General features: G+C 40.0%; 1 protein-coding gene across 15 annotated transcripts in view; it reads left to right on the top strand.

The window, feature by feature from the left end:
- Positions 1 to 1,063: 1,063 nt before the first annotated feature.
- The window catches only part of camk2g1 (calcium/calmodulin-dependent protein kinase (CaM kinase) II gamma 1), a 79,430-nt gene continuing 65,506 nt past the window's right edge, over positions 1,064 to 14,987 (top strand). For 8 of the 15 annotated variants that reach the window (XM_017483419.3, XM_017483409.3, XM_017483418.3 and 5 more), the window contains exons 1-2: positions 1,065 to 1,256; positions 3,200 to 3,294. In XM_017483419.3, coding sequence (XP_017338908.1) covers positions 1,192 to 1,256; positions 3,200 to 3,294 — 160 coding nt within the window. In that variant the 5' untranslated portion in view covers positions 1,065 to 1,191. Of the gene's footprint in view, positions 1,257 to 3,199; positions 3,295 to 14,987 lie in introns of all 15 variants that reach the window. The other 7 variants (XM_017483413.3, XM_047159303.2, XM_017483410.3 and 4 more) reach the window with 2 other exon arrangements.

The raw sequence follows: 14,987 nt of genomic DNA, 5'->3' as shown, positions 1-14,987 counted from the left end.
CATACATATCATCTGGCCACTGAGGATTGGTATATGCACAAACTTTAATATCAGTGGAATTGAAGTCAGTGGCATAAGGGATCTATGCATAGGCAAAACCATAACTATGTTGCAAAACCTGTCTACAAGCCCTTTCTTGCAAACTGAAACACCACATGACCTGCTTTTCTGTCGGTAGTTTCCTTAAAATAGGCTTTCCTCAAAAGCCTTTCATTAAAAAAAAACAAACAGTTAAGGCTTTCAAAGATGAAATTTGAATTTCGTTTCAACATGGCACATACTTAAAATAATGACTTAACGAATTACGACTGACTCATGTTATGGTAGTGTCCTAACCACATTTCGTGAATATTAAGGAACTATGAAGCCATTTATTTTTTTGCACCAAGTAGGAATTGCATCCTTTTCTCTATTTTCATAATTACATGCCATCCCTTTGGTGTGCTCATGCCGCCCCCCTTTAAATCTGGCAAGTGTGTGTGTGTGTGTGTGTGTGTGTGTGTATGTATATATATATATATATATATATATATATGTGTGTGTGTGTGTGTGTGTGTGTGTGTATATATATATATATATGTATATATATATATATATGTATATATATATATATATATATATATACATATATATATATACACACACACACACACACATATATATATATATATGTGTGTGTGTGTGTGTGTATATATATATATATATGTATATATATATATATATATATATATATATATATATATATATATATACATATATATATATACACACACACACACACACACACACACACACATATATATATATATATATATATATATATATATATATATATATATATACACACTTATACATCTACTTATTAAAATTATATTATTATAATAATTATACTTAACCTGTTATGTATATTTATGCAAGCTCAACATTTTAATTAAAATAATCTGTACGCACGCCTTTACGCATCATCATGACTTTGCGGGCTTGGATTGAAGTCTCGCGAGATGTCACGTGACTTCCCTTCCAGTTCTAGCAACACTCCCTCCCCTTTTTTCTTTACGTCTCTCTCTCTCTCTCTCTCTCTCGCTCGCCCTCCCTTTCTGTCTGAACACATGAAATTCAGAGGATCTCCTCCCGAAACGCGAACACACAGCGGTCAGAGAAGCGCTCGGCGACACCCCCTCCCCGCACAACATGGCTACAATTGTCACCTCCACCAGGTTTACGGAAGATTACCAGCTTTACGAGGAGCTCGGGAAGTAAGTGGCTCGGGTAGTTTCTCTGCCTTCGGCGCAACTTAACTCTCCTTTACGTGTAATCCCATTGTTTTAGCGAGACGTTGACAGCCGAGGAAGCGACTCGGAACTACTCCTAAACCTCTTTGAAGGCACGGCGCGTTTGCAGTCCAGATTAAAGCCGCGGTATCGGCTCGGTTCCGTGTCTTGGTTTGATCAGATAACGGATTGAATCCGGTAGCGTTTCGGCGTGTTTACGCATTTGCTTGTGGTTGCTCACTTGGGGTTTTCATGCACGTTAATAGCTGCTAGGCTGTGCTGAAACACTGTAACAGAGCCTCAGTGTGCCAGGAAGCTTGTTGGTTTGTTCTACTGCAGTTGAACTAGAGAAACACAGCTCTTATCAAAGTGCGCGAGCTGTTACGATAGCCTAGAGGTGTCAGGATATGACATTTTCACGGTATGATCACCTCGTCTAAAAATATCGCGGTATCCCGGTGATAACCGACCAATTCAAACACGCAGGAAAAAAAGCATTACTGATCCTTTGCACAGGTCTCTTTGCACATCTTTTTTTTGTGTCCCTTTGGTGTTATATGTTGTGTTGCCATAATTCTGAAGATTTAATTCAAGTATATCACAAGTTACAATGTTTACTGTCATATCTACAAGTACCATGTACAATGTACAATGCAGTTCTTACTTGAATGCTCCACAGACAATAAACAAAACAAAACAAAAATACAAGATAGTACAACTAAATGCAAATAACCAAATATGAGTTGAGTTGTATGGTATGGTAGTTGTATGGTATGACGATTAAAAACTCACTGTGCTTGATTTGTATGTAAGTATGTATGTATAGTATAATATAAATTACCAATAAAACCCCAAAATGACCCGTATTCCAATAGCTCGACCAGGCTTGTCCTACGTGCAAAAGGCATGACTACATTGGAGTAAGGAACTTGCTTGGGTAATGAACAGGTAGATATTAATATGCATTTTAATCTGTATTTTCAAAAAGTCAGCAGTAAGATAAATGTCTATTAGGCAATTAGTAGACAAGTAGTTAAGTTAGCTTCCTGAATATTTCAAGTATTTGCAACCCACTTCTCATTACCTTATATGTAGGTTTTTTTTCCTCTTTTCTTCTTATATAGTCGGTTTTAAGAAGCTAATTACGCGAATGGTGATGCCTTTTTAGGAATTACACCTGCGAGCAGATTTTCATATGTTTATGATATCTTGTATGTGCCAGACAGTTCATTTCGCACGTTGGCATTATGGATGGAAACATTCTCGTCTAATCTACAGTTCATTTATTTGCTTAGAAGCTGTCTAGTCATGACACTTGTTTTCAGTGTCTGAATGTCTATTACATGTCATCTATGCACTAAAGCTTGCTAAAAGGATGTAGTTTCGGACCCTTTCTAGCAGAGAAACACTGATGTAGGGTTCTACAATAAACATTTCCAATTTCCCCTAGATCTGGACAACCAAAGAAACATTACGGGTCCTATATTTGACCCCCCCCACCCCCCACCCCCCACCCCCCTTCTTTCTAAGAGAGTAGACATTAAAAATGTTTTTTTGCTATGCTTCCTGCCAGTTCTCTCTGAATAATAGGAATAAAGTCTCAAAATGGTCTTAGTCACTTGTTGGGTAAATGCTGCATAATCCAGCTTTCTGTTTTAATCTACAATATAATTCATTTGTATTAGTTACATCTCATGTGTTGGGTGAGCTGATGTTATCTGTGTGAGGTTGCATGTATCTGACAGTCATGCTCACTGCACAGCTCTTTGTGCAATAGTAGTAGAATTGAGTAGATCTTCGTCCTGCATTTGTCATGGCCCTGCCTCTATGTGACACATAAATGACAGCCATTGTGTGCATTGCATCAGTACTATTCAGCACACTGCATGTGTGACATCACGCTGTCCTTCTTTTCTCTTGCTCCCAAGGGGTGCCTTTTCCGTGGTGCGCAGATGTGTGAAGAAGTCTACAAGCCAGGAATTTGCTGCTAAAATAATCAACACGAAGAAACTGACAGCCAGAGGTAAGGTTCGACTGTGGCCCTCTCAGTGTAAACTCGAGTGATGTCATCTGGCTATGGCGTGCTAGTAAAGCTTCTTTGCTGCTTTTTTATTTTATTAAAAAAATTTTTTTTTTAACCGTTCTGAGCGCTGGGGGAAGTGGAGGCAGAAGATCTGGCATATTGGCGAACTCCTGGGATTACATGTCATTAATAAAAGAGCGTGCTCTTTAGAAAGGGGCTGTCTGACTATCTTCTGTGCAGCTCCAGGTGTTGTAGGGCACACAGCAGTGCTGTGGTATGTCGTTGACAGGGAGACACATGTTATAATTCCAGCCAGGTTTTCTGGGGCAACAAATGGAATGCGGAGTGAAATAAACGAGTAGCCTGCTGATGGTGATATTTGATTCCTGAAACCGTGGTGAGTGAGTGAGTCTGTCTGTGTGTCTGTGTGTGTCACATGAAAATACACTCTGATTTCTATGCCTGCTTTGTGTGCCTGATTATGCCTGAATAATGTTTCTAAATAATTTGTGGTTGTGCAAAAGTTTCATTTCAGAAATAATCTGCTTTTGATTGCTGTAACACAAAAGGAGGTGGGAGAAAACAAGTTGTCTGATGACCGATGTTTATTCCCTAGACATAAGCTCGTGCTTATTGATAAAGAAATAAGAGAGAAAGTTTCCTAAAGTCCTTGGATACCATAGTGTTAGTGGTCTGTGTTTTCTACTGCTGTTGCATTCACACATTGGTGATGTGTGAGGATATAAAAATACCTTACCAAGCACATGTATTTGTCAATTTGACAATCTTGAAGCAATTGGGAGAACTTTTTGGTTCTTAGGGTAACAATTTACATACATTTACATTAGGGCTGCAACTATCGATTATTTTGATAATCGATTAATCATTAGTTGGGTTAAACGGACAGTTTTTTTTCTGTAATTTTTTTCTGTTCTTTCACATTCTGCCTGATGTTGTCCTTCAAACACTGTGCAAATTGAGGGCAATGACAAAGGTATTAAATGTATCTTTGTGGGCTATGCTATACATTGTGCAAAGGATTTAAAAAAAAATATTAACGTTATATTTTGAGAAAAAAAAGCAAAAAACAAATGTTAACTGGTAAGAGGTTGAATGTTCTGCGGTAACACACACATTCACTCATCTGAACACAGTAACATGTTTCTTTATTCTGTAAATTTATGACACTTCTTACATTTCTATACAGTTCCATGTTATAACCCCATTACAGTTACTGCTCTCATAAAAACACTCTTACTTCTGTTTGTAAATATCGCTAAATATAGCAGCAAACATCATGTTTGATCAAAATGAATATTTCAGTCAGAGTTATTGCGTTTCCTTTCTATTACGCGCTGTTTGATTGACGCGTGCGTGGACTCGCACTCATTCAGTGAAGTTTATGGAAATACTGGTGTGAATTTCTAACATGTACAGATAAGGATGTAAAGGTAAAAATGTCATTTCTGTGCTGAAGAAAGCATGTCTGGAACATGCTATACATCACATGCATCTGTCGCTGCTTCTGACACGACAAGCCACGTTAATACACTTACGAGTTTGTTTGAAGTGCTTCATATAAAACAAACATTCTCATGTTTTGGACGACCCGGATTGTGCACTTTTCCCGCAGCAGCTCACTCTGTGACCACTGTTTTCCACTGTTTTTCAAATGGTTTTATTCATTGAAATGTGTTTCTCACCATTGTGAAGTGACATCACTGACAGGGGGCGTATCCACAGTGACGTCACAGACGCAACTAATCCATAATGAAATTCGTTGTCCATTATTTTAATTATCGTTTATTTATTTTATCGATTAGTTGTTGCAGCCCTAATTTACGTACATTGGAATGTTACAGACCTAAAACTTATACAAGTTGTTGAACCATGGCCCCTCAAGACCTTATTGCTTGCGTCTCAGCGCTTTTGCATGTGTCCATTTGAATATTTTGCCAATGGGTGAGGAAGTACCTACTTCTTAAATACCCTTTGACTCTCCTTCATTCTGCCAAACAGGAATATTTCATGCAGTTAATGGGAAAAGTGGCGCTCCATACGGAGTGTAGGTGCCTCATCTGGGACTCGGCCTTTGTCTTTGATGAGCTGCTTTTCTCCAGCAGTCAGACCAATTAAGGGCTGCTACAGAGAACCGTTCTGCAGACGTCCTGTTAGCTGAGCAAGAGGGCATGACCGGAAGCCCTGACTGGTCATATAGGAAAACGGCATTTCAGCCAGGGACCATTCCATAGCATTCTGCTCAGTTCAATTTATGTAGTGCATATCTGACCTGGTTTGATTGTCCTCCTTTTCCTGCATACCCACTTTCAGTGATGTTTAAGTGGTTAGTGCTTACGTGAAGAGCGGATCAATGCTCTGAATACCCTCTGGTCCGAAAGAATAATTATTTGTGCAGTTTTCCCCCCATTTCTGTCCTCCACTTTTTCATCCTCAGAGACTGAAGGATTTAGCTGAAAGATGTTTTGTAGAACTGTAATGACCCAGTGATTGGATGGCTTGACCCAGAACTTGTTGCAGTAGCTAGGCAACCGTTTTTCTAGAGCCGTTTCTGATTGGCTGGCATAGACTCTGAGGGCAAGACTAGCTGAGCGGGGGACGGATAGCTGGAGACCAGGAGAAGTGGGGGGCATGGACTGCAGGTTTGTAGACCCATTTATCCATAGTAAGTATGCAGTTGTGTACAGAGCGGCATTTCTGTTTGATTGTTGTTCTGTGCATGTTAACAGTTGGCCTGGGTGTAAGAAAGGTTTCCTGTGACTTAATTGTTTATGCCTTTGTACTTGAACCATCTGTCTGTGCATCCCTCTCTGCCCTGTTCATTATCCTTGCTGGTGCATGGGTGTAAATGGTTAGCTATGGGGTCTACTTTAAGATGTCATACGCCTGCTGTCTAAACAAACCTTTCAGGCTGTTTCTCACACTTCAGAGACGCTGCTACAGTATGTAACTCTCATTTTTGTCAATGTAGTCCGACAACATTGGTTTGGTCATTATATTACATTATTTCTTTGAATGAATTGTGTCTGAAATACTGTTTTCTGGCTCCTTTGCTCTTTCATCTATGTATCCATCCCACCCTCTTTCTATTTGTGTGAGGATTGCTGTGTATTGAGGTTAATCCACTTATTTAATTGTATCTGACTAAGGCTCTGGGGATCCCAAAGAACAATCTCTTGTTTTGCACTTGTTTTTTTACAATATGCCTAAATCACTGAAATGAAATGAAATGAAATGAAAGATGGAAGGGGGTTAAACAGGTCCTGTGTAATGTCACATAACCTATGAGTAGTTCCATGCAAATGTCAACCGTACCGTTAACAAGTTCTTAACAAAAGAGCAAAGCCCTTTTTAAGTTGTCCATTTAGATCTGTATTTTACTGCATTAATGGGCTGTAATAGAAATTTTAAGGAATTGCCATGTTTATCTTTAATTAAGATTAACTTTGAACTCGTATAGACATTTATACACCTTGTTTCCCTGCTCAGCTTCAGAGGATGTTAACGTTTCAGTTTCAGCTCTTTAATGGTTAAAAAAAAAAAAAGGTGTGTATTGGTGACCATATTCTGATTTTCCAAAAAGATGACACTATTTGTGCATCTCAAATAAATTAGAATATTGTGGGAAAGTAAATTTTATTTTTCCATAATTTAATTCAAAAAGTGGAACTTTCATATATTTATAGATTCATTTATACATAAAGTGAAATATTTTAAGCTGTTCTTTGTTTTAATCTTGATCATTATGGCCTATAACTCATGGAAATAAAAAATTCAGTATCTCACAATAATAGAATTAACCTTAAAACTGCGAATATAGGTTTGGTAGCATATTCTGATATGTACAGATTTGGGTGTAACGGATTACTGTAATCTAATGACTTTTTCTTTTCTGATAACACAGTAATGTAACCCATTGCATTGTAAATTTATACAATTTCATTAGTTACTGATGTCAATAAAATTACATTACTTGTGTTACAAATTTATTGTTGAAAAACAATATTAAGTAAAATTCATTTTTAAAATAAGTCACGTTTTGTCTTGAAGATATTTTGTTCAGTCACTATGTAACTGAACATCAGTAGAAGAGGACCGCCTGTAATTTTATCAGACAGGGTTTACAAGAAAATACATGGAAACACTCGTGTCTTATTGGATGACAGCTCTCAGTTCTGCCAAAAGCTAGCTCACAGTTAGTGTCAGGAAAAATGGAGATATATATATATATATATTTTTTTTTTAAACCAGTAAAGGGGAAACTGAAACAGTATCATCCTCTGATGCTGAGCAGGAAAACAAGGTGTTTAAATGACTGTCTGAGTTCCAGTTTACGTGAGCATGATATGAGCAGAGCACAAGGAAAGATTAAGTACTTTGCATTGCACTGTTGCATTGCACAGCTAAACCCATACAATGATAGCTTAGCTGTGCCTCTGCTTGGTAACGACACCAAACTAGTTACTAATATCTAGTTATAAAACTTTAATATTTATCAGTCTGGTAGTCCTACAAACAGTGACAACACCCGAGGCAAGTTTTATGATAAATCCAACTTTTTCTGATCATGTCATACATTGCGCACTAAAATAACTGAAAGAACTATGAGTTTCACTTTGTAGTGTATTTTTGTAGGTTTAATAGGTTTTTAAAGTAACCTGCAAGTAAAATAATTAGTAATCTGATTACTGCATGTAAAAAGTAATGTAATCCGATTACAATTTTAAAGTAGTAATTAGTCATCTATAGTGGATTACTGTATTTTTGAGTAACTTTCACAACAATGGACAGGTAGCATATCATTCAGTGATCTGCGCAAACACAGAAAGCCATGGTACCAAAATCTGATGGGTAGCATACATTGACCGAACACCGGCATGTGCAGATCTGAAATAAAAGCTAGCACAGGCTAACGTTACTCACCGCTGTATGGGCTCGCTAGTCCAGTGTCCTCCGTAACGTTGTCAGACGGTGTTCCCGAATGCGACTCCAAAAAATCAGGTTCGCTGCTTGGTTTCAGGACAATTATTTTGTCAACAGTATCTGGAATTTATCCTTTATGTCCGACGAGCTGCCAGATTGACGGGAGTGCATCCCGTACCCTCAGATACTGGACATGCAGTTGTTTCAGCTTTTGATGACACTGCTCAGTGGTTCTTTGATACCCACGAGCACAAATATCTCTGAGTTCTTGTGTGTTGTACCCAGTTGTAACTGTATACTCTCGTCTCAACACATTTCCAGTAAACACTGCACCTCTGCCGTAGACCAAAGTGGTCCCTTTGCCGCCATGCTGTTTGTACTTCAGTAGTAGCTATTTTCACTACACTAAGCCAATTTATGCAACACAGGGGCAGAACAAGCCAAGGCAGACATGTTTCTAGGCATGAGACCCATTTATGACTGAATGATTTCAATATCATCATTAGATTGTGTAGTGCTTCATTAGAAATCCATTCAGGCATCTTGTTGTGCTTTGTACTGGGTAGTGCACTATAGCATGGGGCAGCAGTTACAAATCTGTGACACCTCATTTTCCCTTACTTCCATTTTCTAAGTGATTTGTGCTGTAACTAAGTACTGATGCTGCATTTGGTTACCATTTTGTCACCAAGAGACAAAATTTGTCACCATACCAAAATTTGTCTCCAAGAGACCATTTGTCACCATACATATGAATGGAGCTAGAAATAGTGCACACCAGTATGTGGTCAACATTTGGACTACTGGACTGTACAGCAGTCTTCAGTAGTAATGGGATAATATTTAGCAATTGACTATCATAGAAACATAAAACAAAATGCTAAGTCTTCCGAGTGTTCGACAGGACAGACCACGGCAGTATGAAAAAATTCTTCTCAAATTGCAGCAATTGGCCAGAAGCAATATGTGGATGAATCGAGGGACTGAAACCAGCTCCTCCACTCTTGCTAGAGTTGTTAGTGTTTACTGTTGTCACTACCGTTGTGTGCGTTCTCTGGAATCTCCGGAGAACTCCTCGTACACTCCAAGTAGCCTTATGCAATGGGAAATGGTGAACAACTGTTATCCGATCATCACTTTGCCTGATTAGTTCCTTATTCTCTTATTCATGGCATGTATTAGAAAGTCTCTTTAGTTAGTCTCTTTAGATATCTGCTTTTATTCCCTCTCATTTGCTGTTAGTGTTAAAAAAGGTGGTGCTAATAAGACCAGACTACAGATGTCCTAATGGTTGAAAGTGGAATGGTTCTATGCCAGTTTTTGAGGTGTTTTTTTCTTTTTGAACTGGGCACTTCAGTCATTTCCACTGTCCTTCTTGTAAATACTTTGTTCTGGGTGACTCCATTCAGTGCAATTTTGTGAAACTTGTATTGATTACATCTTTCCTCCCCACCCTTCCTTCTGTCCCAGGTTCTCTCATTATCTCTCTTTTTCTCACACTGCAGACCCTTTTTTCTTACGTTTTACATTCATGGCATTTTGGCACACACCTTTATCCAGGGCGACTTGCGGGTTAAGGGACTCCCTTATCCAGGGCGACTTGCGGGTTAAGGGACTCCCTTATCCAGGGCGACTTGCGGGTTAAGGGACTCCCTTATCCAGGGCGACTTGCGGGTTAAGGGACTCCCTTATCCAGGGCGACTTGCGGGTTAAGGGACTCCCTTATCCAGGGCGACTTGCGGGTTAAGGGACTCCCTTATCCAGGGCGACTTGCGGGTTAAGGGACTCCCTTATCCAGGGCGACTTGCGGGTTAAGGGACTCCCTTATCCAGGGCGACTTGCGGGTTAAGGGACTCCCTTATCCAGGGCGACTTGCGGGTTAAGGGACTCCCTTATCCAGGGCGATTTGCGGGTTAAGGGACTCCCTTATCCAGGGCGACTTGCGGGTTAAGGGACTCCCTTATCCAGGGCGACTTGCGGGTTAAGGGACTCCCTTATCCAGGGCGACTTGCGGGTTAAGTGCCCAGCAGTGGCAGCTTGGTGGTGCTGGGATTTGAACTCAGGACCAACATCTAAACCACTGAGCTACCACTTCCGTGTTGGTTATCTTCTGTAATTGTACCTAGATTAAAATTAAAATATAAGATGGAATTTCCCAAGTGGGTCACAAAGAACCTACAGGCAGTGGATGGCAGGCCTAAGCTTGACGAAGGCAGAGCTGTGCAATTACACACCTAGGTGGGAGTAGGGAGGTGGGAATTTGATGGTCACAAATGCACAGACCGAAGGCACACAGTAGTAGAAGAGATATGACTGTTGATCCTGTACACCTATCGTAATTCTTCTTAAGGTTTGGCTTTTGTCTAAACACCTTTACGTGAAAAAACAACATATTACACATCCACACAGAATGTAGTGAGACAAGGTGAAGAACTGAAAAGGAGAATAATGGTTTTCTGTCGTGGTGTCAACACTGGTTGTACGCGATGAGCACACAGCATGGCTTTTCAGTCGACACTCGCCTCCAAAGTGCTGTCATTGGTTTCTCAGCAATCAAATTAATGTAATGAAGTGTCACAGAGGTAGATGTGTTCATGTTGACGATAATGACTGTGTAGTCTGTGCGCTCTGATTGAGCTCAAGCTTCTCTTTACTATAATGGCTGGTACCAGTATCATTAGCTTAAATAATCACTTTTACTGACACTCAGTGCCAGTTATTAGAACATACAGATGTCTGCCAAAGGTAGGCAATAAATCAATTCTAAATGTAATTCATTATAAATGTATTATAAACAGTGTGGCAAGAAAACATAGATTCAATTCCGAAATGGGTCAAATGCACAATCGCATCACTTCACTATGTTGTCTTTGGCTTGTGCATTGCTCACTGTTGAGTTTAAATATGAAATAGATTTGGTTAAACTATGGCATGATGTCAGAAATGTTGCACTTGCTTGTGCTGATCAAACAATACAAATCACGTTAGTTACTGACGGTAAGACACATCCGTGCACGCTCTGTTTACAGAAAAAGTGAGCAGGAATGTTAAGACTAAAATCTCATATCTGTAAATCATGTTGACAATATTTTTCTCCTCTTATCTGCACAGTTCAAGGATACCCATGGGCTGTGTCCAAAACGGCGTACTACCCTACAACACAGTAGGCGATAAGCAGTACTTCAGGGGGTAGTACGTCCGAATTCTCAGTAGGCGAGAAATAACCTTGATGGCGTACTCCTTCTGGCGAGATTTTGCACTGTGAAACTGACGGACACTACTTGAGTCAAAAATTCCCATGATGCAATGGGACTGGTGCGGACGAGCTTGGGAGGAGTGGAAGACCATGCATTGGCTCTTTTTAAGTATTAAACCTTGGTTAAACAGGACTTGTTTAAGAATACCTTAATAAATTGTTAACTTGTTGAAGGTTTAAACAAGAAAACAGTTCTCACAGCTTTTGAAACCTTTTTTGGGATCTCCATCATGCTTTAGCCGGAAATCTAACGGTAACGAATTTACCTCAGTGCCCACGTTAATTCCCTTATTCAGTTAAATATCCTGATGTGAATTTTGCCGTTAGTGTGTTTGCTTTAATCTGGTGGTCCCTTTTTTAGCTTTTTGTGTTTATGATGACATCAGAGGTCACATGACCATGCCAATATGGCAGATGCTGTATGTCTGGGATTGTAGTCATACTACACACACACTGATTAGTATGTACTGTTTCATTGGCGTGCAGTAGGTACTGTCAGAGTAGGTGATTTCGGACACAGCCATGAATTTTGATTGGAGGCTCTCTGAGTGCCAGTGAGTCATCGGCTACTATTATGACTTGCCTCCGTACACATGCACAAGCCCTGACATGCCAATGGGACTGATAGAGTTCTGCCTAAACACCGTCAGATGAGGTGGAGGTGCAAGTTTAGTTTGCGTGCCAGCTCACCTGCGTGGGAGATGAATATTCATCACACCTCTTAATTAAAAAAAAAAAAAAAGAAAAGAAACTCTTATTAGAGTTCAGATAAATAATTTAGCTGCACATGCAGCAGGTAGAACTTTCAGACTGAACATTTATGGCTCTAACATAAGTGTTTGTCATGCCTAATCCTCATATGCATGACACACCCTCTCTCAACACTTCACCCTCTTCTGTATAAATATTGCACCAGCTCTCTGTTGTGTTATTTGACGTTGGCCTTTACTGTTTAACTGTGTGTGTGTGCGTGTGTGTGTGTGTGTGTTGTCTACAGGGCTGTATAAATCACCCCAGGCTTCCAGTAACACTTAGTAAACACTTTGGCCCATCGCTCAACGCATGCTGGGCTCTGATGTTTATGAAATGTCAGCTAATACAGCGCTCTCCTGGCCCAGGCATAGCTTCTTTGTCTTTCCCTCTCTTTCTCTCTGCTTTATTTCTCGCTCCCTCTTTTTCTTCTTTTCCCTCCAACTTTTACACTTACCATGTTGTTTTCTTTCTGTTTCTCTTCATCTGGTTTTATTTTTCCACCCTACTCATGATATCTTGTCTCACTGTTTCTTCTCTGATATGTTTGTTTATCTTTCTTTCGTACCCTTTCCTTTATTTCCTCCCGAAGTTCCACACGTTCTTATCCAGACCGTCGGTTCTCTCAAGCGTTCCCTGCTCTTTCATTTTGTGTTCTTTTTTATCTTCTGTTTTTATGTGGTTGCTTGTGGCGGGGTGGAACGGTGTGGTTGATGCGGAATGGCCAGTTTACTGCGGATACACACACACGCCAAACACACTGCTTTAGAAATATGCACGATTGCTCTATTCGCCCTGCTGGACTGAGCTATAATGGCACACAGGACTCGAGGAGTCTCATGCAGCTTTTGCAGTGTTAAAATGTTCAGGATTATCGCTGATACCTTTCTCGGAGTCTCATGCTTATGACTCTCGTGCTGCTGTCACACGCGGTGTTTGCTCTGTCTTAACCACTGCTAGCGGGCTTCTTGCTCACAGTTCACTTCCCCACAGAGCTGAGGAATAAGGCCAGGGTAACGTCCTCAGTCTCTGTGGCTTCCATCAGCTTTACTTACTGAGTCCACACTATGAGCTGCTTGCACACACAAACACACAACTGAGTTCATGGTACAAAGTTCAGATCTTTCTGTTTCTCTTAAGGCTGGGTTATATTACACAACGTTTACCATAATTATAGCCATGATTCACAGTTGGAGCTGTGTCGGTGCAGGTCGGGTCTAGCTTGCAGAATTTTGGGGCAGATGTCTTGGACAAACATTGTAATTTCTTCCATCCAGATCGAGATTCCGTTCAGTCTGTGGGTGTCTGAGTCATTCAGTCATTCATCACTCATTTACTTATTGAGTTGCTCACTCATTCATGTAGGCACTCGTTTATTCACCCACTCACTCAGTCGCTCACTCACTTAGACTCATTTAGTCGTTCATTTCTTCACTTAGTCAGTCATTCATTCAGTCACTCTTTGATTTATTCACATTTTCAGTCACCTACTCATTCACACATTCAGTTGCTTATTCATTGTTTATGCACTCAGTCACTCATTCAAACATAGTCACTTATTCATCGTCATTTATACACTCATTCACACCTTCAGCTGCTTATTCAGTCATTCATACATTGCCACTTATTTTCATTTCTCATTTACTCATTCAGTCACTTATTGTCATTCAGTCACTCATTCGCACATTCAGTCGTTTATTCATTGTTACTCAGTCACTCAATCACTTCCTTATTTGTCATTAAGTCGCTTATTCGTAGTCTATCAGTTGCTCGGTCATTCTCATTCACTCTCTCATTCATGCATTCATTCAGCTTCAGTAAGTGTTTATCCTGGTTCTTGTAACTGTGGATCTGAACCGTATCTCTGGAATACTGAGTGCAATGCAGCACTACATCTGGATGAGGCACCAATTCATGACAAGCATCATGCACACACTCGTACACTCCACATATAGAGGTAATTTATAGTTCCAATCCACCAAGCAGCTTGTTTTTTGTAGGTGGGAAAAAAACTGAACACTGGGTGAACAAGTGAAACTCCAGATGGACAGTAACACAGGCTCTCAGATTGGGAGGGATGGACTTCCCGTTCATTTGAGCGACAGACGCAGTGATACGCGTGTTGAAGAAAGGAAGTAGATATTGAGTGGAAATTACTAGTTGTCTGGAATTTAGTGAAAAACGATGGGCTGTAGAGTTTCTCGGTGGCGAGTTGTGGCAGAATCGCAAGTTCCTGTGTGATGTAAATTTGAAGAAGTATCTGGTGTAACCTCAGTGGTTTGTTTTTGCCTCAGAGCGCCGGAGGATTGACGTATTTTTTGTAGGCCAACCCAGAAGTTAGCATCACCCTGGTTCCCTCGACAAAAAGCCAACAGGATTTTTCCTTTGGCTTTTGGTTTATTGTGGAAAATAAGCTCTGTGACCAACAAAAGGTTATGATTCTTACATACTCTATTCAAGATAATCTTCACAAATGAACACATTAATGAATTTTGAAGTCTAAACATAATCACCGGAAGCAAAAAGCTAAAAGGAGGCTGTAAACGAACTACACCACAGTCGCATGACTTCAGCGTCACCACCGTTAAGCCTCGATTGAATTTGAAAAAACACTACAATTTGAAAATAATGTAAATTGATGCATCTAATAATAGTTGGAATAGTTTGCAAAAGCATGAGTATAAACACATCGAGGCTGTAGTTGATGATTTTTCCTGTTCGGCGTGATGTTTAATGTCCCCGATAA

Source organism: Ictalurus punctatus, chromosome 13 (genome assembly GCF_001660625.3).
Source record: "Ictalurus punctatus breed USDA103 chromosome 13, Coco_2.0, whole genome shotgun sequence".
NCBI lineage: Eukaryota > Metazoa > Chordata > Actinopteri > Siluriformes > Ictaluridae > Ictalurus > Ictalurus punctatus.
Note: the sequence above shows the minus strand (reverse complement) of the source record. Positions and strands in the feature narration are given on the sequence as shown.